Here is a 24,741-nt window from a genome sequence, read left to right as displayed (position 1 = left end):
CCCTGCCACACACACACAAGCTTGTTATGTACACTGACACTTTCTGACAGAGAGAGCCTCACAGCTGATGCACACACTGTGGTCAGCTCAATACACACACGCATATTCACCTAGGCACCCACATCACCAGCACTTCCTGTCAAAGACCAGACACTGCCAAGGTGACCTCTACACCTAACTCCCACGAGAATGTCAGCGCCCCCCAGCACAGGGTCTTTTGTCTCGTTCCCTACTATGTCCCCAGTGCTAGGCACAGAGCCTGGCAGACACTCACCCTCTGACTCACAGACACCCCAGGTACACAGCCAGACCCGCATCACTGCTACACCACACTGGCCCATTCAAAGAGACTCCTAGACGGACATACACTGACCTGCACCTCCTTTCCCCCAGAGGACACCCGGACCCACCCAGACTCCCAAGAACACAACTCTGGCCACCCTGCCTCAAAGACGCAATGTGACCAGGAACACATACCCTCAGGCATATTTTCACATGGACATACACACACACCTGGGCATCGACACCCCTCCAACAGACAATGCATAGCTGAGAACTGCCACGGCTTCTTGCCCCAGGAGGGTGAGAAAGTGCCGGCTGCACCTGGCAGCAGGAGGAAGCTTTGCCTCGGCAGGAGCTGCCTGGGGGCTGCAGACACCACCTCCCCGCCCACCCTGGGGGGTCACTTAAGGGCTCCTCTTGCCCCCATGCCAGGGTCCTCAGCACAAACCTTTCCCCCCATTCCTCTTTGCTCTGGAAATGGGGGACCAGGGGCCTGCATGAGAGGAATGGAGCCTCGCCGGGGGTGTGAATACATGTCCCTGAGGCCTCAATGTCCATTTCTGTCCCTGATGGTTGGGCTGTGTGGTCCTTGTTAGATTTGTGTGTGTGTCCATGATCAGGGCCAAGTACAAGTGTGTGTGTGTGTGTGCGTGTGTGTGTGTTGGGAGTGGGGCGTGGAAGGGGCCTGGGTGTATGCATGTGATACCTGTGTACATCTGGGCATCAGGTGTGTGATGTGTGTTCCTGTGTGCTGTTGTCTCTGCCAGTGTCACTTTGTGTCAGGGTCAGAGCTTTCCCTGTGTCTGGCATGTACGTCCCGGTGTCTGGTGGTTTGTGTTTGTGTGACAGTGCATTAGTGCATCTGTTTTGGTGCCGCTTTGTGCGTGTGTTGTGTGTGCATTCGGGTGTCTATGTATAGGAGTTGTGTGCCTGGAGTGTGTGAGGATGTGGTTGTGTGATCATGCCAGTGTCAGTGTGTCAGCATGAATCTGTAGATGTCAGCATGCACTGGTGTGTGCGTCTTGGTGTGTATCAGTGTGTGTCTGTGTGAGGCCCATATTGGAGTGTGTCCACCTGTATCTGGGAGTCTAAACATGGTTTGTTGTTGAAATGCATATGTGTGGGTATCCTGTGATGGTGGGCCCTGTGTGCATGTCAGTGTGTGGGTTGTGGGTTGCTTTCCTAGTCTTGGGGGGGTGTCGGTGCATGTGTGTGGGTTGTGTGCCTATGCTGTGTGCGCGTAGGTGACTGCGAGTGCTTTGTTGGAATGTGGAACGTGTGGCAATGCGTTCTGTACGTGACATGTATGGAGGGCTCCGAACCTCACTGCGTGTCAGCGTGTGTCTGCTTTGGAACGCGGGCCAGCACGTGTCGGGGTGGCCGTGTTGGCGTGCGCCCCCGCGCGCGCGTGTCTGAGTGTGTGTGTGTGTGTGTGTGTGTGTGTGCATGTGTGCGTGCATATGTGTGTGTGTGTGTGCGCGCCGGCCGTCGCTCCCCCGCCCTGCCCGCCCCTCCCCGCGCCCCTCCTCCCGCCCGCGCCGCCCGCCCGCTCCCTCTCCCCGGAGTGCGCCGCTTCCAAACTTTGTCTAAACTTTCACTTTCACAGCGCGGCGGCGGCGGCGGCGGCGGCGGCGGCGGCGGCGGGCGAGGGTGACCGGCCGAGCGGCGGCGGCATGGAGTAGACGCGCGGCGGCGGCTGCGGCGGCGGACGCGAGAGGCAGCGGCGAGCGCGGCGGCGGCGGCGGCCCCGGAGCCGGCGGGGCCGAGCCTGCGAGCGGCGAGCGCGGAGCGGCGCCGGGCCGAGCGCGGGGCCGCGGGCCGGGCGGGCGCAGCGCGGCGGAGGCCGGAGGAACCGAGCCAGAGCCGGAGCCCGAGCGCGGCCGCCGCCTGCCGGGCCTCCCCTCGCCGCGGCCGGCCGCCGCGCTCCCGCCCGGGCGCCCAGCTATGTACTCCCCGTACTGCCTCACCCAGGTACCGGCCGCCGCCCCCGCGCGACCCGGGAGGGGAGCGGGCGCAGGAGGCCGGCCGGCGGCGCGGGCGGGAGGGCGGAGGGGGCGCGCGGCGGCTGGGGGGAGTGAGTCCACGGGCGGCCGAGGGGTGCAAGCCGTACGGTGGGGAGTCCGGCCACGCGTGCGGGCGCCCCCGTGCGCGTGCGACCCTGGCCAGGAGGCAGACTCCTGTTGGGGGTTCCGGGGGCTGCCGGCTGCGTGCGTGGCGCTGCCCCTGTAGCGCGGAGCGGGAGTGCGTGTTTGTGTGTGTGTGTGTGTGTGTGTGTGTGTGTGTGTGTGTGTGTGTGTGTGTGTGTATGTGTGTGTGCGCGCGCGCGCGCGCGCTCGACTGGGGTGCAGTGGGCAGCGGGACTCCCGCCGACCTGTGGGCGGCTGTGGCGTGCACCCGGACAGCGTGGCCGCTGGCAGTGTTTGCGGGATGACAGAGTGGCAGGGGGTGGTCCCGAGGGCGCAGTGCGGGGACTGTGTCTGGCGGCGCTCCCTGGGGCGGGCGCAGCGGTTCCCGAGGGTGGCAGCGGCCGGCGTGCGTGGTGGTGGCCCCTGCGTGCCGCCGGGGTGCCCCGGGCGGGCCGAGCAGCCCGGGCGTCTCCCCAAAGTCTTTGTTCAGGCCTCACATGGGAGCGGGGCTAAGAAAATGGCGGGGCTCCCAAATTTCTGTGGGGCAGGGGAGGGGAGGGAGGGGCGGGCGGGCTGCCAGCCCTGGCCGCGCCTCTTCGCCGACCCTGGACGCCGCAGCCGCGGCGACCCCCCCACAAAAAAAAAAAAAAAAACTTTCCTCGGCTTAAACTTTCCGGCCCCAGCCACCCCGGCTGCCGCTCGGTGGACCAGGCGGGTCTGGGGAATCCCATCCCGCTGCCCGGAGGCGGGAGGGGCTGGCGGGAGCCGCGGACACTGCCGACGGGGCTGGGGCCACGCCGCCGGGTCAGCCGCGGGCGCTATGCCGACCTTGGCGCGCTGCGAAAGCGCGTCCCGCCTCCAGCGAAGTTCTCTGCACCGCGCTCGGCAGGCGGCAAAGGCCCGGGGGATGCCTGCCTTGCCACCCCACCCTCTCCGGTGGTGGCTCCTGCCTCTGAGAGGGCACAGAAGCTGCCCAGAGCCCCACAGCAGCCCTGGTAGCACTGTCTGCTGGGCCACGCTATAGCTGGTATCCCAGACTCCGCAGAGGCGACACCTGGGGGCTTCCTAACCCTGCCTGCCAGCAGGGCCTGCGTTTGTGGGGGGAGTCTCTAGGCAAGGCCTGGGTCCTAATTGTCCCCTCTGCCAGTCTGAGCCTTGCCAGCTGTGTGCCAAGTGTGCCCAGGCTGGGAGTGGGAGTCCCTGTGAATATGGCTGCTCTGTGGGTGTGGTATTGGCGAGGGGCTAGAGGGTATGTCAGGGGTGTGTGTCAGCCCCCCGCGTAACAAACAGAATGCCCACACCACACTCCCGTATCCACAGATGCAAGTGTGTGTGTGAGTCAATCTCGGGGGTCTGCTTGTGGCCCTGTGATCAGCCGTGGGCAGCCCTGTGTGTATGGACACGCGTATGGCCCAGGGTGAGGGTCTTCCTGTATAGGATGTGAGTATGTGTTGGTGAGGTACACATGCGCACGTATGTATCACGGTGTGCATGCAGGTGTGAGCAGGCACTCTGGCCACTATGGCAGTGTGGGGGACCCCCATATCTGTGCCTCTGACTGGCCGGCCACCCATCTTGGGCCCCCGCATGACGACCCTACCCACCTAGCTGGGTCTGAGCTGTGGCTGCCTTTGGTGCCGCATTTGGCTGGCCGATGTGGCTGATATTCGGGGCCTAGTGGGACCAAGACCTCATGCGTGAGCGGCCCCTGGCCCACCAGCCGCCACCTCGGCTCCCTGGCCTACCCTCCTCCTCAGCCTGGGTGAGAACTTGGTTCTTCAGATGTCACAGACCTTGGGAAAGAAAGTACCAGCTGATCCACTGGTGACAAGACTAGGGAGGGGCTGGGGCAGCCCCCAGACTCAGGGTGATGGCCAGTGCTTGGCTCTCTGACACCTTCGAAGGGAGCGAGGGCTCAGCTCTGTGTCACAGGCCTGAGTATGCCAGGGCGTTGGGGGAGAGAAGGGGGCACGGACTCGCTAGATTGAGCCCCTCAGCTCTGGGTAGGAGGCTGCTGTTGGCTGGTCAGCAGGGTCCAGCCTTCCCCTCCTGACGGCCACATTTCTGGGAGCTAGTCTGTTTTTATAAATCTTTCTGCTTCCATAGTTTGCTCTGCCAGTTTCTGTCTTTTCCTCTATCTCTGTCTGCCCCTTTTCCATCCGTCTCTCTGTCCTATATCTTTGACTGTCCCTGTCTTTCCCTGTCTCTCTCTGATTCTGGTTCTGGCCCCATCTCTGCTCCCCCCCTCCCCCTGAGTCTCGGACTCTGTCTCTTCTCTGGCCTGTGTGTGTGTGTATGTGTGTGTGTGTGTGTGTGTGTGGTGTGTGTCTCTCTTTCTCTCTCTCTTCTTTTTTTCAAACCAGAATTGGCTTCGATTTTAAAGTCAATAAATGATTGAGCAGGAACGAGCTTGGAGCAGCGGGGCCCTGGTGGGGAAAGGCACTGTGGGCGAGGGGGAAGGGCGGGTGTGGGGGGAAATCTCCTTCTGGAAAAAGCATCGAAATCCAGGGCGGCTGGGCGGGGTGCTTACTGGAGCTGCTTGAGCCCACTGCAGCCACGGGCCTGAGTCCTCGGTGGAGGGGAAAGGGGTGGATGGATGGCCCCGCACCCTTAACAGACAGCGGCACACAGGATGTGGACACACACATACACCACCGCTGCCGCCAAGATGAGGACATGAACGACATGTTTATGCTGATGTCCAGACACAGCAAGTTCGGCCATGGACAGACGAACTTACGGACACAGGAAACGGTGGACCTGTGTTCTCTCCCCACTGGCACACACACACAAACCCCTTGAGATGGGATGTGTATACCGACATAAACGCACGGAGACACGGCGATACCGTCCAGACACATTCAAATACAGGCTGACTCAAGTGTGTGTTCACCCCCACACTTACACAGACCCAAGGGCACATACCTTTACACAGGACACAAGGCTGTTGGCTCACCTGGGTGTGTATACGGACACGCATGTTCGCCGACATTACCTGCCACATGGCCCCACGGGAGCAGCGGAACGTTCACGTACCCTTGTTTCCACGCAGCCACATACACACTCCTTCAGGGGAGGGGAATGGACTGGGGCCTCCCTGATGCCCCCCCAGCTCTCTCCCTGGGTCTCTCTCCCCTCTGTCCCTGTGTAGCTGTTGCTCCCTGTCCCGGCACCAGCAGGGGCCTCCTTTTTATGGCGCATTTTCTCTCTGGCTCTGGCCCTGCATGCTTCACGTCCACTGCTGGGGTGGGAGGTGTGTGTGGCCACGAGCTGGGACAGGGTAGGCCATGCCTGGGGTTAGGTTGAGCTTGGACAGACTGAGCTCAGAGCCGAGGGCTCTGCTGAGTTAACACGGGGGCAAGAGGCTCCCCTCTCTCTGGGGGCTGGAGCCAGGGGTCCTGGCCCAGCCAAGAATGTCTTGTGTGGCCTCAAGGGCTCCCAGGTGGAGCTGTGGGAGCAGAGGTTGAGGGTTAGACTTTGCAAATAAGACAGCACAGGGTTTGAGCTCCAGCTCTGCATCTTAAATCCTGTGACCCGAAACACAGGACTTTCTTGGTCTGTAACATGGGCAATAAAAAAAATAAATAAAAATTAAAAAACAAAATGGTCAATAATAGTGTCTACCTCTCATGCTGTGATTAGGTTCAGTGTCAGGCCTGGCGCACATGGCATGTGCTCAAGAAAAGGAGTGACGTGTCATTTTGGTTTTCATCATTAGGCCAGCCCCAGGCCCTCCCAGCTGAGGGTAGGCTGCTTCAGAGGGATGGAAGCCAGGGTCAGGCACCTCCCAACCATAGAAATCCAGATGGACTGTCTGGAGGAGGAAGCAAGAGAAGAGTTCGGGAGGAAAGAGGCCAGCTCACGGCCCAGCGGTTTTCCTTTAGGTGGGGTCCTGTAGGCCAAGGAGGGGACGGCAGGGGTGCAAGGCAGGGAGAGGTGATGATGGGGGTAGGGGAGGGGGCAGGGAGAATGCCAAGGCCTGGGCTGCCCCGTGGGGACCAGATGCCATTCTTGGGGGCTCTGGCTGCCCTGGCCCCTTTTCTTGACCTCGACCAGGCCCGCTTTGGGGCTGGGCTCTGAGGCCTTGTGCCAGAATGTGCAGGAGTGTGTGTGCACATGAGTGCCCAAATGTGAGTGGGGCAAAGAGCCTAGAGACCTGGGTGGGTCCCAGTGGTGACCTTAGGGATGTCTGCATGGCTCCAGAATCATTTCTGCATCAGGGCATTGTCACCTGGGACCACCACGGGGACAGGATGAATGTGCGGGACCCTACGTGGGCACTTGGCAGGGTCAAGCGGGCGTTTCAGGTATGTGCAGGGGGTGGGCATGCGGCTGTGGCTGACAGTGAAATCCCCCCCGCACTGACCACCTGCTTCCACTTCCAACCCGCTGGGAGCCTGGCCTTTTTGGTCTGCTTGGTTCCTGTCCTCTGCTCTTGAAGTGCAAGTGTGGGGTCTCACACTTTCCTCCAGCTGAACCGACGGAGGATGAGGAGGCCTGGACAACCGTGCTTCCCTCCAACGCGGCGCTGAGGATGGGGCTCCTGTCCCTCCTAGCTGAGGTGGGAGAAAGGAGGGGGCGTCTGCACTTTCCTACCCCCAAAACCCTGGATGTGGAGGCGAAGGGGCCAGGGGAGACATCCCTGAGCAGCTCCCCGGCTTCTCCCCGATTCGCATGTGCGTCCGTCGGCGTGGTGAGCCTTAGAGCCACCATTTTCCCGAGGACGGCAGTGTGGCTGTGCGTGTGTGTGTGGGTCCCTTTCCAAATGTCCCTGTGTCTCCGGACGGTATGTCACTGGGTGCTGCCTGGTGTCTCTGAGGGCCATTCCAAGCTCCGTCTCTGTGTATTCGGGTGACAGTGGGGTTGGTGGTGTGTGTCACCGTGTGTGTCGGGATACCTGATGTGGTCTTTGTGTCACGGTGCCGCTGTGGTATGTCACTAAACAAATCATCGAATCCTCTGGGTGTCTGATCGTCGTGACAAGCGTTGTATCCGTGTGCCTTACCGTGCGTGGCGGCCTGTTGTGTTGACATACCTGTGTCAATGCGTGCGCCTATAGGTATCGCCCCCATGGCATTGTGCGTCCCGGGCTTGTCCCTGTGACCATCAATGTGTGTTTCACCGCATGGGCCCCTCTCCCTGGCCTCCCTTGGCCTCTTGGCACCTTGTGAAGTGCCCACCATGGCGGCCAAGCTAGTGTCTGGGAGCAGGCTGGCTTCTTCGAGGCTTCCCATGAGGTGGGGCGGCCATGGTGGCCCTGCTGTGGGCCCCACCCGTGCCCCTGGCCCGGCATGGACAGAAGCCCGTTGTGTGGCGAGGTGCGGGTGTGTGTTTGGGCCGCCCACAGGCCTCCCTCTGTCTGCCCGGCGCACATTGATCTTGGCTTCTGCCTGTGTCCGTCCTGGCCTGGCCAGCTGGGGTGTCCGGCTGTCTCTGTGGGCCAGAGCCCACCGCCCCCTACCGTCCCCAGCGGCCAAGCCTGCCCCAGGTCCCACACCTCCGTGCCGCCCGCTGTCCCTCCGAGGCCCTGAGAGCGCGGATTTGGAAACTGAGGCCCCCTGCCTGCTCCCCCGCCCCCTCTCCTTCCTCCCTCTCTCTCCCCCCTCCCGCTCCCTCGCTCCCTCTCTCTCTCTCCTCCTGCCAAACGCATCTTGGCTCCGTCTGAATATCTCTCCTCCTCGATTTTTGGCTCCAGCTCTGGGCGCGTTCACTAAAAGAAGGGCTAGCTCCCCCCTTCCCCGCCCCCCTTCCTTGCTGCCTCCCCCCCCTCTGGAGGAGCCCCTCTGAGGGCGGGAGTGGCCGCGTGCAGGGGCCTGGGCCCCCAAGCAGGGTTGGCCAAGGGGGCACAGGCCTGGTGGGCGAGGGGGCTGGGTGGACTGGGCCTGGCAGCCCGAGAGAGTGGTGGCCGGGGTGACCATGCTGCCCGGCTGGGCGGGCGGCCGGGTGGGGAGGGGTCGGGGGCACGGAGCTGGGGTGTCTGGCTTCTGGTGGGGCTGGCAGGCCTCTGTGAGGCGCAGCTGTGCCCAGAACGCCAAGCTGCGTTTGCCATCACTACCGATGTGGCTGCGCCAGCGGGGAGGGGGAGGCGGGTGGCGGGCACTGCGGCGCTCCATAGCCAATCGGAAGCCGGGGTTGCACTGGGGAGCTCTCCCCCCACTGGGCCCCACCCTGAGGGAAGCTGGGGTTGGTGTCCAGCAGTGGGTAGGGGGCAATGCCACCACCGCCGCCGAGGACCCTGCCCCCTTGGTTGAAAGCTCGGGGCCAGCCTTCCTGGCACAGATCGGGCAAGGGCGGGGGGGGGGGTCTGTGCCCACCTGAATCTTCAGGAGCCTAGCTGGAGTAAGGGGCAGCTCAGAGGCGCACCCCACCCCCTCGGCCCCAGGAAGCGGCTTTCAGTCCGGGGCAGCCAGGAGCTGGGGGTGGGGGCCGAATCATCCAGGAGGGTCCGTCCAAATATCGGCTTCAGTAGAATCATCTCGGGGGTTTATTCCGGGTCCATCTCACACAAAGTCGCACACTCTCATTGGCACACACAGGCACAAAGAATCACGCTGTCACACAGGCACGGCACACCCTGGCACAGCACACAGACACAGGCGTTCCCACACAGAGGCTCGCCTTCGCACCCAGACACCTAGGGATGCCCGCCACACTGAACAGAGGCTCGTGCTACACACGCAGGGACACACATGTGGGTGCAGACCCTGGGGCACACATGGTCACACGGTAACACACCGTGAGACACACAGCACAGACACAGGCACTGCCACCGCCCAACACACAGGAGCTCACGGCCCCACAGACACGTGGTGAGAAGCCCACGGCACACGCACACGGTGACATTGTCAGACACATGGTGATACACACACACCTGGCGATGTCTGGAAGCATTTGGTTGTCACACTTGGAGGGGGGTTTGCCACTGGCACCTAGTGGGTGGAAGCCAGGGAAGCTGCCCAATACCGCACAGTGCACAGGACGGCCCCAACCGCACATAATGATCCAGCCCCCAATGTCAGCAGTTACGCACACGGGCCCAGCTAACCCCTGACACCCACTGCGCGCGCGCGCGCACACACACACGGACAAGAGTCCAGCTGACACAGTATCTCACAGTGTCTTGCTTACTACGACCCAGGTTTTGTCACAAATGCAGGGCCCCGCACCTCTCACACACACACACACACAAGCCCAGGTGCAGATGGTCTGGCATGTACACAATCCCATGTTGCTCCAGCACACAGGGACGAGGGTCACACCCACACACCCATTCACACCTGGGCCACACCTGGCCCTCCTTGGAAATGGCACCTGAGAGGCGAGACCTGCCCTCCTTGTACCTCCCCTCTACTTGCTGGCCCTGCTGGCTGTCTTTGAGCTGCAGATCCAACCACCCCAGCCTCTCCTGAGGGAACTGGGAGCTCTGAGTCCCTGTGCTGGTTTGTAGAGGCCTGGGGGATACTGCTGGGAGGCCACATGCCCACCCATGCCCAGGAGACCCTGGCCCTCTGGGCCTAGCGGCTAGGGGCCCCCGTCTCACAGTCTTGCTTCTGGCAGCCATGGAGACCGTCCAGGATGGAGGCGAGGCTGGCCTCTGAGACTCTTGTCCGCCGTGTGGTTGTCTCATTAATCCTCTGGCCGTTGACTCCTCGTTTCTGACTCTGGAGAAATACGACTGGGGGAATCATACAGGAAGAAAGCGTTTTGTGGGATAATGAGTGAATGAGCGTTTGTCCTAAAAATCACAGCAATGGCTAAAGTGTGCTGTGTGCTCGCTGTGTCTCGACCTGTGCTAAGTGCCTCCCTAGCTTGTCTCCCTGAATCCTTCCACGTGAGGCGGGTGTGGCAAGGGTTAGCTGTGCCCATGTGTGTGTCTGACAGTATATTAGGGCAGGGTTTCTCCACTTTGGCACTGTTGGCATTTGGGACATTTGGACATTATTAGGGGAATGGGGCCTCTGAGCCAACTTCCTGGGTTTGAATCCTGGCTCTGCTACTCACTAGCTGTGTGACCTGGGCAAGTCGCTCAACTTCTCTGGGCCTCCGTGTCCTCTCACAGGGTTGTGGTAAGGATCAGAAAGGAGTTGGCTTATCCAGAGTCCTTTAAAACAGTGCTTGATGTGAAGTAAGTGCTTGATTTTATGGATGAAAAACTGAGACTCAGAGAAGAAGCACCCTGGGACAAGGGCAAGGGCTAGAAAAGTGGTGGAGCCTGAGCCTCTTCTCTGATTGCCACCATCCTAAATCCTACTGATGGGACAAAAATGCAGCTTATTCTCTGGCCTTTACCAAATTTCGGAGTGGGCCTCTAGGCCTCCATACCCCCATTTGAAGTATGTCCCTGCTGTTGGCCCTTGAACCATCCTTACTGCTCTGACCTTCAGATCTTTTTCTGTCCAGGACTCAGAATGAGAGTGGATGGGTATCTCATCCCCTCTGCACACCCACTGGCCAGGCTTGCCCTCACCTTCCTGGCAGGGCCCAACACCCTCTCCCACACATTGCTGGGCACCTAGCCGAAGCCCTCGTGCTGGGGGTGCAGCCAGGGACCTGTGCATTCCTTCCACAAATATTTGTTAAGCACCTCCTGGGTGCCAGGCCCTGTTCTAGGCCCTGGGGGCTCGGCGAGGAGCAAAATCAGTGGGGGTGCCAGCCCCGGTGAGAGGGTAGACCGTGAACCCGATAAACAAGGGAGGGTCCAGCGCTTGAGACAGCGATAGGTGTTATGGGGAAAAGAGAACAACAGTAGGGTCCTCGGAAGTGCTGGACAGCTGTGGTTTTAGCAGAGGTGGTCTGGGAGGCCTCGTGGCTCGGTGTTCGGTGTTGACTTTCAACTCTGTTGCTCTGCCACAGCTCAAGTGCGGCCTCCCAGGCCCTTTGCCCTCTGCAAGGGGGCGGTGCAGAGGTCAGGGGTACGTGACTTAGCATGGTTGCCCCCACCGTCTGCCCGGAACGCACAGCCTGCTGTCGCTGCTGTCTGAGGTCATCCATTATCCGTACTTGTGGATACACCGTAGGCTGCCCGCCTAAGACCTGGGGACAAGATGGCCGGCGCCTCTTCTCTACAGAAACTGGGCGTCAATGGGCACCGGGCACTCTCGACTGTGCCGCTCTGAGCTGGGGGGTGGGGCTGGGGCAGCTGGTGGCCCGGAGTGGCACTTCCACCTGGGCCCCTCAATTTAGCTCCCTTGGGGCGGGTCCAGTTTATTTTTACCCCAGCCTGTCACCCTGGCAGTGCCAGGCCGTGCCATCTTTGTAGGGTCTTGGGGACCTGCCCAGGGCTTGAGGGGACCTGGCTTTGTCTGCCGGACCCCCGATTCCCAACTAGGTCCCCATCTCCCTCCACCCCCAGAACTCCAGGTGTGAGGGCTCTGGGCTGGGGCTAGTGGGGTAGGCACTGCTGGCTGGCAACCATCATGCCCAGCCTGGTGGCATTTGGTTTGGCACCCTGCCTGCCCCCCACCCCCACCCCATGCCTGGGCAGAGCCGAGCGGCTGCTGCTGCCAGTCTCCATCTTGAAGCTTGGAGTGGGGGTGGGGGAACGCTGGGCACCTCCCGGCCCCCTGCCCGCCCCGTGCCACCTGGGACTTGTCCCCCATGCCTACTCCTTGGAAGGGCCCGGGCTGCTTTTCCCGCTGCCCCTTTGCATCCTGGAGCCCGGCGAGGATGCCCGCCTGGCTTCCATCTTCCCTGCTCGCTTCCTCGCTCTCTCGCCTGCTTCCCTGTAATGGCTCACCATTTTTGGCATCTCCTCCCCCTCCCCCTCCCATAGGCGCCAACCTCACTTCCAAACCCGCCATTGCTGGCTCTCTGGCCTCTGCTGCCTGGGGCTGGGACCCTGGAAGAGAGAGTTTGGGGGGCCGAGCATATGGGCATGAGGGGGGCTTTCTGGGTGCTTGTGTGAGTGTGTGTCTGGAGGGGGAAACATGCTTCGAGCCAGCTCGTGCAACCAGCCTTGAGGTTGGCAGAGCTGGGCTGCAGGAAGGGGGTGGCGGAGAAGTGCAGACTCTCCCATTTCTGACCGGCCCCGGGGCTTCGTGTCAGCCTCTGGGCCACTGGGAGACCAAGTGGGCATTTCTGTGCAAGCCGGGGGTCTGGACTGGGAAAAGCAAGGCTTCGTTTGTAGGGTGCTCCAACCCTTCCTCCCCCAAGTCACCCCCGTCCTCGGGACTTCAAGTTTTCTGTTCCCCCTGTCCAGAGCCAGGGGTGGGGGAATCAAGCCCCACGTTGGGCACTCGTGCCCCCAGAGGGACAAGGGACTTCGGAGGAACCGGTTTACTGCCCCCCCCAACCCCAGCTCGCTGCCCGCCTCTCTCGGCACTAAACAAAGTTTGCTAAGTAACTTCAAATGTTATTTGAGGACGGCCTGGCCTCAGCCCAAGGCGGCCCTGTGGAAACTTGTTTTTCGCTGCCGAGGCTGCAAGTATCAAAGACACACTTTCGGGGGGGTGGGGTGGGGGTGGGGGGGTGCTTCGACGCTTCTCCCCTCTCTCTGGCAGGGGCTGGCCCTGAACGGACACATAGACACACAGAGGCCCGCACCGGCAGAGGGACACACACATCATGCCGTAGCTTGCGACACCAGACACATGACAGGCAAGGACCATAGCGCTCACTGATAACACACGCAACACACACATACTGACACACCCAGAGGGGAGGGGAGGGTTTGGAGTGTGCTGCCCCCAGCCCACAGGCCCTGGGGTTTTTCCAGCTGGTGAGGTTTTTCCACACTGGGAGAGTGCATGGCCACGAAGCCTGGAGTCCTGCATTCTCAGGTCTCGTGGGCGTGAGTGGGTGCTCAGATGGGTCCCTTCCCCTTTCTCAGCCTCAGTTTCTCCAACTGTAGAAGGAGGCGCTGGGCCCAGAGGGTGTGAGAAGCAGAATCCCACACTGATGAGAAGAGTGCCTGGGTTGGAATCATTGAAGGGAGGAGTGAGTCCCTAATAGCAGGGTCTGAGCGTGAGGCGTGGGCTACGAGCAGTGCTCATAGGTGTCATCTGGCATTTCTGCAAACCTGATGGGTGTCCACCCTGACTGGAGACCCCGACCTCCAGCAACTCTAGGTTTGCCAGTTCCCAGGGAGGTCTCTGTTTTTCTCCCCGCTCCCTCCATTTCTCTCCTGGCTTTTCTTGATCTTTCCCTAAATCCCTCCTTCTCTGGGTCTCCACCAGCCCTGCCCAGGCCTGGAGCTCAGGGAAATCGTGGGAAACAGGCTTGGGGTGTGTTTTTCCTCACCGAAGCCAGACAGGCCTGGGGTCCTCCATGCCCTGAGGTCCCTGATGAGCCTCCTGGAGTTCCCCAAACTCAGGCAAGAAGCTGGGGGGTGGGCATCTGAGCTGACACAATGTGGGAGGGGGAAGATCCTTCACAGGGTCCCTCTGAACCATCCCCTCCTGAGGTTTGTAAGCAGATGGGATCCCGCTGGACAATAGAAAGCCCAAGGCTGGACAGGACACCGGACTGACCCGCCCCCAGGCCCTGAGAGCCTCCCCATCTCACTGTCAGCCAGACCCTCACTGAGATAGGTTTATGGGGGTCCCCTGGTCCCAGCCCCACACACCGCTTCATCTCCACTCACAGTCGGTACCCGCAACACCCCGCCACCCGCAGTCTGTCGCGCAGTGACAGCCTGTCACAGGCACCGCCGCACACCGGCACAATCTGTCGTCCACGCACAGTCTCACACACAACCTGTCACACACACGCACACACACACAGCGGCACAGTCACACACACAGCCAGCCTCACGCGATCACACCAAGCGTCACAGCTTGTCACAGCCATAGACTCCTCACAATAAAAATAACAGCTACCAACTCCCGAGCAATTATGCCTGGGCAGTGGGTGGGCGGGTGCACGTGACCTCCTGTAACCCTCTCAGCATAAGGCAGGTATGAGTAACCTGTTTTACAGATGAGGAAACAGGCCGGAAGGTCACGTGCCAAGGTCATGAGGCTAGAAGTGGGGTGGCAGGAATTACTCAGCCAGGCCCCCAGGGGCAAGCGACATTTAAACAGATCTCACTGCTTTTCAACCCACTCCTATCCATCTGAGACTCCCCCTTCTAACCCCCCACCATGGGAGTTCCCTTCCCATTCCCCAGATGGGAAAAACTGAGGTTCTAAGCAGCCCAGCCAGGAAACAGGGGAAGGGGCCTCCTGGCCCCTTGCGTAAGAGGGCTCACGCTGTCTGCCTTCACCTGAGGAAGTGTGAGCCATGCCCTCCAGCCCAAATGTTACTTTGCTCCTTTTGGACCGCGGTGGCTGCAGCCTGCGGTTCTGCTGGATTCCATATGTCGGAGCCTTTGGCTGGGGCCAGGGTTCTGGAAGGCAGAGAAGTCCTGGGTCTTCAAAACCTCTGTCTCCATCCACAGTTGGGGGTGGGAGTGGCAAGCCGTAGGCTGCCAGGCAAGTCCCTCGGCCCAAGCCATGCCCGGGAGACTCGGGCTGCCCTGTACCCCTACTCCCCAGGGCCCTCCGCATTCCAGGGCGCTTCCTCCTCCTCTGCAGCTCGCTTTCCCCTTCTTTGTTCCACCACCCCCACCCCACCCCCGCCCCGCTCCCCGGGGCTTCCCCCATTAGCGCTGCCACGGCCAAAACCAACACCGCTCCAACGACATCCCGCTGAGACCCGCCGGGCGGCGGCGGGCCCTGCCCCCTGGCCCGCTCAGGGGCCAAATCCTGGCTCGGCGTGGCGGCGACGGCGGCCCCGGCGCACGTGGCTACCCTTAGGGCAAGCACATGCGCACACCCCGGCGCATCGGCCCCGACGGGGCACCCGGGCGGGCGCAATCCCAGGTCCAAAGCCCCAGCGGACACTCGGCCGCGCGCACGCACTGCACGTAAGCACGCTCCTGCACAGGGGCTCAGACCCCGGTCGCCAGTGTGCCCTAGCCAGGCGCCCCCGACCGGGATCCCAGGCACCGCCAGCTTATACGCATACACGGGCCTCACGCCCCAATGGGACTGCTGGGAGCACACCCCCCCCATAAATAATACCCTTTCCCAACCTCAGATGGGGTCGCGGCGCGCGGGCGCGCGCACACACATACACACACACACACACACAACACACACACCCATGCGCTCTTGCTTGCATCCTCACCGAGGTTCTGAGCGCTGGTACTGCCCTGCGTCCCCACGGGGGTCCCGGGCTTAGGTGAGCCTGCAGGAACTGCCGGTGCCCACGCACGTGGCTCCAGGCCCACGCGGGCACACACCTCCCCAGTCTGCACACGCGTGTATTTCACGTGAGCTGCACACCTGCCAGGCCGCCCAGGGCACCTGGCTGCAAAACCGCATTCAGGTTTTGGGGGAGGGGACTGGGAATCGGAGGCCTAATTCCCACCGCCCCCATCTGTCTTAGAACACCCGCCTCCCCAAATGTCCCTGGGGCGCAGGTGAGACGCCCCAGAACTGTTGCCCAGTGGCGCCCCTGCATGTGCTATATTTATATTGGAAATGTGTACCTTTATATACATTTCTTATATGTAAGAACCTCCCCCCATTCCCGCTCCACGTTTATACTTGGGTTTTACCATCCCTATTCGGCTTCTTCCCAAACCTGCAAAAAACCCCATTTCTCCAAGCAGGGACGTGGGGCGAGGCAGGAGCAGCCTCCCCCCTTCCCACTGTGGACGCCTCTCGTTCTTAAAGGCTAGGGACCCCCTTCCCACGAAAGGCCGAGCTACATCACCGAATCCCCAAGCCCTCCCCGAAACACAATCGCGGGGGTGGGTGCTGGTGGCCAGACATTGCTTTTTGGTGTGTTTGCTGTTGCTGCTTAAATTAATCCTGAGTGACGGCCTGCAATTCCTCTCCACAAAGAGGCCATTTAATGCCCCCCCCCCCACTTCTCGGGCGAAACTTCCATTTGTCCCCCTGAGTCCAGCTTGGCAGCTCAGGCCGCGCGCTACCAGCCCTCCTGGACTTTCCCTCAGGTGCGCCCGGGGCTTGGAGGCGGGTTCCCTGTGAGCACCGTGGACCTCAGGAGCGAGTGTGGGTGGGTTTTGGAGGGATGGGAGATGTCTTAAAATAGAAGCGCCTCGCTGAACGGAGGTGGGGGGAGGGCGTCCCACGACTCCCTAGACGGCCCCACTGCCCAACTAAAGCGCTCCGGATGCCCCCGCCCGCCGAAGAAAGATCAACTTCCGTGCCTTCTCCAGAGCGCCCCGAGGGGAGGATCCAGACCGTCCCCCACGTCGCCCTGAAGCCCCCCAGTCCGCGTGTGTTTGTGGAAATTCCGGCAGAGCCGTGCAGCGGGTGCCCGGTGCCCGTGTGCTAGCCCCAGCGTATGCCCCTCGCCAGGCTCCCGCCTCCTGCGACTCCTTTCATTGTCACCTCCGGGGTATTCTTTAAGTGCGTGACATTTCCCCGACCCGCTGCAATTGGCTCACGCTTGGCTTGGGGGGCAACATAGGTGGGTGAGGGTCGTGGCGAGGCCTCCCCTGGGCTCAGGCAAGGGGAGGGCTGGGTGTTTTCCACGCGCGGAACTTGGGTGCTGACTGTCGTTGTCACCTGCAACGCGCACCACAGGGTAGAAGGGGACAGCATAGCCCTCCAAGGTGCGGACGGCCGGGACCCGAGGGCGTTTGAGGGCCAGCGCTTAAAGTCGGGCGTGCGCGTGCGCCGAGGCGAAAAGGCGGGAAGTGGTGCGTTGAAGCCCCGGATGTGGAAAGCGCCTGTGGCACAAGGTTGTGTCGCTCGGCAGGCGGAACGGCTCCAGGCGTTGAATGAGGAGTGAGGACCACTGCCCCCGTGGGCAGGTGAGGGGAAACCGGGAATGGGTGTGAAGGAGCAGCGGCGACAGGCGAGGCCGTTTGCGTTCGCAGCCAGAAGCACCAGAATGATGCCAACTAGACCCCGAGGGGGTCTGTGGCGGCCTTTCGGACCCCGCACTGCGCAGGCGCGGCTCCCTCTAGCCCCGTTGCGGCCCAACCCCTCCCCGCGACCCCGCAGAAAGTAACCCGGTGCGGGCGTCGAGGGCCGGCCTGGTTCGCGTTCTGGGACATTCGCCATTTGCAGCACCAGAGGCCTGCGCCAGAAGGGGCTCAAATGGCGGCGTTTTGGCCTCGAGGCGGGTTCGGTCCCTTCACCAGGCGCGCGACGTGAGGTTCCGGGCCGCCGTTTCCTCATTGTCCCTCCTCCTGTGCCATCTTGATACCCGACAGGGGATAACGAGAGGGCTTTGGGGAGAATGCGATGTTAATGATTCCTGTTCTTTGGTTGCTTGAGGGACTTTTTGAGCTTAACTGCCCCAGAATCTTGAGGGCAACTTTGGGGCGTCCTTACGGAGAGAATCCCTCGTACGCGTCTCAGCCTCCAGACCCCTAGCCTCGGAAGAGCCTCCCCATTTCTCCCCAAGTCGCCTCTTTTTTTGTGTGTGAATAAGGGCGGGGAAATTTACCAGGGGAGCATTTTGTTTGTTTCAAGGGTTGGCTGGGTTTGGGGGCGTTTGGCCTCCAGCGAGCACAGGGAAGAAATGTGACTAAGTGTTAGAAAATGCGCTTTCCCTTTCCCTCTTTTCCGCCCTCAGGCCGCGGGAGTTGCGCAGCTTCTAAGAACCTTTATAAAAAATTTCCCCCTCAGATATCCTCTGATCGACACCGCCTTCCCTCGGCGCTGACTTCTTGAATTTGGGGCGCTAAGGCCTCTCCACCCATTGCTTCCAGCCATTTTGCAGCACTTCTGGGCAGGCCGGGGGAGAGGATGGAAAAGTGGAAAAAGAACGTGTGCGCCGAGTGGATCCGACTTAACCTGTTCGAGAGGGAAGCTAGTGTCCGGAAGGCGTCCCCCCCAGTCTACCCCCGGAGCTCGAGCAGCCCCCGGGCGTTCAGAGAAAGCACTCAGGGGCCTCCCGATCTGCCCCTCGGAAGCCAGTCATAAACCCGACTTCTCATCGCCCGAATTACTTAAGGGCGCTTTGATGGTGTTAGGTCCTTTTCCTTTTCCACGTGCGGATGACTCAGCCCGCTCCAGCTGCGACTGGGGAGGTGACCCGGGGCAGCGGTTGACACGGCGCTCGGCACCCTCGATGGGATGGGAGGCGCCCCATCCCAGTCGCATCCACTCCCCTCAGGCTCCCAGACCACACTTAGCTCCCCTTTTTCCCCCCCTTTTATTTTTCGGGTCATCTTTTCCCTCTTCTTTAAAAAAATTATTTTAAAAATTGTAAGGAGTTTTTGTACTTTTTTTTTTTTTTTTAACGTGAGACAGAGGCTGTTTAATGGAAACAGGCATTTAAAAAAAGAGAAAGGAAGAAATACATGTCGGCTGTCCGTGGAGCTCGAGCCTCGCCTGCTTGGCGACTGAGCTTTTGGTCGCCGGTTCCCTGGTAGAACCGGCATGGGGCACCTGGGATCTCTGCCCGTGAAAAGGCGCTATAGAAATACGAGGAATTATTATGATTTTAATAAAATTGTGTCTCATTTAGGAGCGCGCTTCTGCACTGCCTCTGTCGTCGGAGCCCGGGTTTGCCACCGCAAAGTCTGTAATCAGAGAAAAATACCAGCTTTGTTGAGGGTTAGAATATATCATTGGCTAATGTGTGCGGTTTTTTTTTTAATAATGCTAAGCATTGGAATAATTAAAGAGTGAGAAATAATTCGTCTCTCCTCTCCCCTCGGTATTGTCTTATTTAAGGGTGGAAAGCGCACTTTTAGGCAAAGCTAGTTAGTTTTAATGCGGGCTTTATTTCTCAATCGCCTTCCCTCCGCTCCGGTTTGATTCGCAAATCCCCAAACTGGCACAAGCCGGGAAACTTGCCGCGGCGGCCGTTCTTCTCCCGGAGTTGGAGGCTCGCTTTCCTTTTTTCCCCCCTCTTTCAGAGACAACCCTCTCTTCTTCCCTCCCCTGCCTCTGGGCCCTGACCCACTGCCTGGTTTTCGCTAGAGCGATTTAAAAAAGAAAGAAAGAAAGGAAGGAAGAAAGGAGCCGGGCTCTGGTACCCCCGTGCCAGCCGAGGGCGCGTTTCCCTGGCGGCCGGCTGGTGGGAGAGTCAAACCCGGTGGCTGGCGGGTGTGGGGTCTCAGATGCACAGTCTCGCCGCCTACCCTGCACGCCCCCCCCCCGCCAAAAAAAAGGATCAAGTAATCCAGTATTTCTAAAGATTGAAGCCTCAGAGAGCTCAGATCCCTTGTCATATTTTAAATTAAGCCGAACAGTTCTTTCTTCCCAGCCTCATATGCAATAGGAAGAGAAAATTCGGTCCTCGAGAGCCTGCCCTGGCAGCCCCGTGCCCTTGGTAGGGGAGAGAGCTGTCTACTTGGGCTGGGGCTGGCATCCAGCCCCAGGATGGTGCCACTACCCACAGGGCCTAGATTTGGGGCAGGAGAGCAGGGTCCAGGGCCAGTGGTGGGCACAGCCTAGGGAGATGTAGGAACAGAAGAAGAAACATTTCATCAGGGCTGCAGAGGTTTGCTTCAGGCTGGTGGGAGGCCGAGCCACTGTCCTGGTCATTCCCCCAGGTGTGGGGTGGACGGGCTTGAAGGAAAAAGAGGCTTTGGTGGTGCTTGGGGAAGACGCAGCTCCTGTGAGAAAAGAAAGGGGAAAGAGGGCAAGAAATTGGGGGTAGGGGCTTGTGCCCCAGGCACCAGTGGCTGAGCAGTGGCTTCGCATTGCAAAGGGAGTTATTTATTTGCTTCAGGTGTTTTTAATTAAAAGGGTTCCTGTTTTATTTACCTTGTTATTCGGTGCTTAGACTTTTCAGCGATCCCTTGCATTTTTTTTTTTTTTTTTTTTACATAAGCAGAAACTTTTTTCTCCCCTTGGAAAGATATTGTGGGAGGTATTTTGCCTTCAGTGCTTTCTCTTTCCTGCTTTTTTTAAAATTTAATTTTAAAATTTTAAAGTAAATTTAGTGCGAGTGAAAGTGAGGGGGGAGCCAGCTGGGGCTGGAGCCAGGGAAAGAGGGAGGCAGATGCAGCAGAGTTGGGCCTCCCTTCCCGCGGCAGCTCCACCCCAGGACCCCCTCACTCTCTAGGCCCCCTTCTGCCACTGCTACTCCCTTCCTCTCCCTGCAAGGCTCTTTTGGACAGGGACGAGGGGAGCCTGTCCTGTTGCGTGCTCATTCACTCTTCAGGAACCCCTGCCTCTGCAGAGCCACTTTTCCCTCATGACCACCTAATATCAGGGCCCCCCAGTCCCTGCCTGCTTACTCCCGTCCGTCAGCTTTCAGCTCGGTGGGCCCAGTTTGTCTCCCACACTTGCCCTGCTTGTCCACTAACCCCGCTGCATAGTTGGTTGCCCTGTTGATGGGATCAGAGTTGGGCAAGCACAGAGAGAGACGGACAGACAGACAGAGGCGCAGAAACCCGTCTGCAGCAGTGAGGATTCAAGCGGCTTCTTTTCACTATGAATTTTTGTGGTCACATGAGTAGTGCACTTGGCTCTGTAACGTGCGTGTATACATAGGTGCTCAATTTTGAGGCTGCTGGTGCGGGCAGGAGCTATTTCTAAGGCATATGAATTATGAGGACTCTGTAGTTGAAACACTCAAGGCGCCTTGAGCAGTGCTGAAAATGTTCTATTTCTTAATCTGGGTGGAGGTACACAGGTGTGTTCACTTTGTGACAATGTATCGAGTGGAAGACTTAGAACTGTGTGCCTTCTTTCTGTGTGCCACACTTCAGTTAAAAAGTTTATTTTTTAAAAAGGAAGGCACAGCCTCAAAAGTAAAGGCCGAGGGTTACAAAATAATAATAATCATTATTATTATTTAAATAAGAAAGTTCTCCAGCCTGCTTTGCTCAGGCCTCTCCACTAAGGAATGGTGGGAGGGCTTGTAAAAATTAGTGGGCTGATAAAAAACCTCTCAGGCATGTGGCCCATGAGGCTTCCTTCCTCCACATGTGCGGAGTGCCTGGAAACCACCTGCAGACTTAGGTTTAGCTGTAGGATTTTAACATCTCAGGACCAAAGGATAGAAATTGGTAAGGAAGAAGTTACATGCCAATTACATTTTGCTCTCAACATCTGGAAAGCAAAATTGCAGCTGTTCTCCCCCTCCCCATTACCACCTCTTCTTTTTTTTCTGCACACTTAAATTTTTTGTACTTGTGCCATTCGTACTTCGGTTTTCTGCACTGTTAAAACATTTTCACGGCTCTGACGAAATCAAATTGTTGGGTTTGGGCTTTTAAAAAAAAAGTGTATGTATATGTATGTATCTTACAGTCTGACAGTATAATTTTTTGGAGCGATTTATTTGAACAGGCCCGCAATCAGTTGATAATCCCCTTCCTTTTCTTTCCCCTTCTTGGCCTTTCCAGCACCATTCAGGCCAGAAGCTTGAGGGAGAACGCTTGGCCGCTCTTGCCTCTGCTCCTTTGGGCAGGTACTGACAGCTTCGCCCTCCACGGCCCTTCTGCGGTGTTTTTGTTTTCCCTTCGCCCCCCAAAAATATTTGAACCAAAAAGCCTCTTTTTTTTTTTCCTCCACCCACAGCAAACTGAAAGGGCTAGTGAACCGTGATTCAACAGAGCGAGGGCGCCTCTTTTCTTCCTTAGCATTAATTAACTCAAGTTCGTTAGGACGTTGGGTCTGTCGCCCACAGTTTTCTCTTGTGTGTGCTGAATCGGGTCATAGAGGGAGACTTCCCATGCAAACAGTTTGTGTTGGAGCTGGAGGACACAGAGGGGGAGAGAGGGTAAGAAAGAAAGGGAGCCAGTGAGGGACGGATTGTGGCCGAGGGGTGGGCATGGTCCTAAGCTCTGGGCACCCTGGTGCCAGCCTCTGAAGGGGCTAGACACCGGGGGGATAAGGATTCTCGGGTTTCCTTGGCAATGATCCTGATAATAAAATAGTTGGGGAGAACAATACATTTTGAGGGATTGAAAAATGTCTTCCTTCCAACTCCTAAAACTGTACATTTGGGGGAAGCCGCTTGCTTGGACAGGGCCCATCCAGCTCCCCTGAGCCCTCGAGCAGTGAAAACCTCGGGCTCTTCCCATCCTGGCCACCGGCTCTCTGCCCCAGGCTCTGGGCACTGCCTGTTGCCACAGCAACTGCAAGAAAGAGGTTCTCTCTGGGTCTAGGGGAGTGCAGACCAGGCAGAGGGCACCCGGAGCTCAGAGAAACTCTCCTCTTGCCCTGGCCCTTCTCTCCTGTGGCAGGGGGAATAGACCTGGCAAAGCAAGGGGGTGTCAAAACATCCTGACGGAACTCTTGGAGCTCATGAAGAGGACTTGGGAAGGCCACAGGAATTGTCTCCAAAGTGCAGGGCGAGTGGTGGGGAGAGGGGAGAGGACCATCTTCCCTGGAGGATCCCCAAGCATTTTCTGGGGTCAGTAGTTGGCAGCCGGGCCTTGGGCGAGAGTTTTCAACATTTTGTTGTTTGCTCTGGCCTCCTCTCTTGCCCTCCAGATATTTTCTCAATGCGCTGGGCACAGACCTCATCTTCACCTGCTAGTCTCCCCTTACCATGCGTTTTGTCAGTTTTTCTTTAGAGAAAGTTGTGAAGTTGGCTTGTGGGGTTCTTCCTTCTTCCCGGACCCTTGACCACGATGGAGTGACACTTTCCAGACCGACCTGGTGGGTGAGGCTCAGGCTTCGCACTGCCCTTGCCCCTTGAAGCCCTTGACTGTCATCTGTCCTGTGCGTTGGTTCATTCTGACCTTCGGAGGGTCCCGTCCTCACAGAGCTCCCTGAATGGACGACCGGGCTCTGACTTTCCCGGCTTTTACTTTTATTTGGTGACACAAGAAAGTTTCAAGCAAAATAGTGAATTAAAGACTAGGGTTTTGTTTCCCATACTCTGTAGAGGATGAAAGTAAACAATTTCCAGTTGCACTAGAGAGAATAGATCGTCTTCCCCCAATACCTCTATTCCTGCCCGATTTTATTCAGTGCCAGGAGGGAGAGGGGAGATGTGCCTGGAGCAGGGTAGTGTTCGGAGCCAGAATGAGGCTGCCTGTTGGCCCGATCCCAGGCCACCGCTCCCGGTTTGTAGTCAGGAGGAGAAAAGGAAGGGAAGGGGGTGGGTGTTGGTTTATAGGAGTGTGCAGCCTGGTTCTGAGGCAGGCCTCATCCTAGACCCAGCAAGGGGTGCAGGGCAAATCCATTCAGCAAGCTGAGGATGCTAGAAAACCCCCGTCCGGTCCGCCATTCCTGGGCAGAGAAAAACAGGCCCAAGTCAGCCAAAAACCCGCTTTGTCCAAATTCTCCGAGCCTCCTCGCAATGTGCATATTCTGGTTTCCATGCTTGGCGGTTCCAGACTCTTGGATGATTTTACTGTGGCTGCAGAGCCCCTTCCTGCCTGCCCGCCCCCCCCACCACCCAGGGAGGGGAGGCCCCACCCACCTCTCAGATAAGCAGCCGGCCCCTTCCTTTTGCTGCCTACGGGTTCTCTTTCCATTTCTGTCCGGGAGTCGGGCCACTGCTTTCTTGTATCCCTTCTTCTTTGGGACAAGATGGAAGATCTCAGGGGTACGAAGTTGGCTTCTTTTCGGTTCAGGCCAACGCTCAATTATAAAATCCCGGGAATTGGACAGGCTAATCAGGGCTCTATTTGTGGCCTTTTAAAATTTCCTGCATCTTTTTTCACCCAGGCTGCAGATATGCAGTAGTAAAATGGATCCTGATATATCTGGTAATTCCTATGTAGGTTTTTGTCAGTTATTTGCACTGTGTACAGTTATCCAAATTAACACGGACATATATAAAACTAGCATGTGTCCAGGGTCTGAAAGAATAAATCTGAGCCTTAAAGCAAGCAGGATGTGGACAAATAGGATTTTTTTTTTTTTAAAGATAAAGTGACCTCCAAATAGTGGCCCTGTTTTTAAAGATACAACTTCTTGTGCTTCTAGATGTTTTACTATTGGCAGGTATAGGCCAGTTGCAAAACCCGTCTCAGGCTGGGAAAATTATTTTGTTTCCTTGAATATTTTTGAATACTGTGTATATGAGTGAGATTCTGTACACATTTCCCTGTTTTCCCTTAAATAATCCAGAAGGCCTCATTTCTTTTGTGGATTTTTGGAAAACGACACATTTAACTTTCTCAAGCTAGAAGCAGTCACTTTAGCTAGTTTTTCTTTTCTTTTCTTCCCCTTCTGCTTCTCTTTCTCATTCTTCTTCTTCTTCCCCCTGTCCTAGAGTCCTTATCTTTTCTCCTTGCTCATTTTCCCTTTTCAGCTGCGTCTTCTTTCCCTCCATCTCTGTCCTTCTCTCTCTTTGCAGTTTTGGGCCCAGCTTGTCTTGCTCTCTCAGGATTGGGCTTCCTTCTCTCCTTCTTTCCCCCTCCCCCTGTTCCTCCTCTTCCTACGGCCTGCTCATTCTTTTTCTTTTGGAGGCACATTTTTCCTAGTGATGGCTGAAACCAGCATGGGTA

The 24,741-nt window shown here is 58.3% G+C and overlaps 1 protein-coding gene across 4 annotated transcripts in view; it reads left to right on the top strand.

Moving 5' to 3' along the window:
* Positions 1-1,834: 1,834 nt before the first annotated feature.
* The window catches only part of NFIX (nuclear factor I X), a 96,243-nt gene continuing 73,336 nt past the window's right edge, over positions 1,835-24,741 (top strand). The window contains exon 1 of one of the 4 annotated variants that reach the window (XM_060007892.2): positions 1,835-2,253. In XM_060007892.2, the coding sequence (XP_059863875.1) occupies positions 2,227-2,253 (27 nt within the window). In that variant the 5' untranslated portion in view covers positions 1,835-2,226. The remainder of the gene's footprint in view (positions 2,254-24,741) is intronic. The other 3 variants (XM_060007895.2, XM_060007894.2, XM_060007896.2) reach the window with 3 other exon arrangements.

This window comes from Delphinus delphis, chromosome 3 (genome assembly GCF_949987515.2).
Source record: "Delphinus delphis chromosome 3, mDelDel1.2, whole genome shotgun sequence".
NCBI lineage: Eukaryota > Metazoa > Chordata > Mammalia > Artiodactyla > Delphinidae > Delphinus > Delphinus delphis.
Note: the sequence above shows the minus strand (reverse complement) of the source record. Positions and strands in the feature narration are given on the sequence as shown.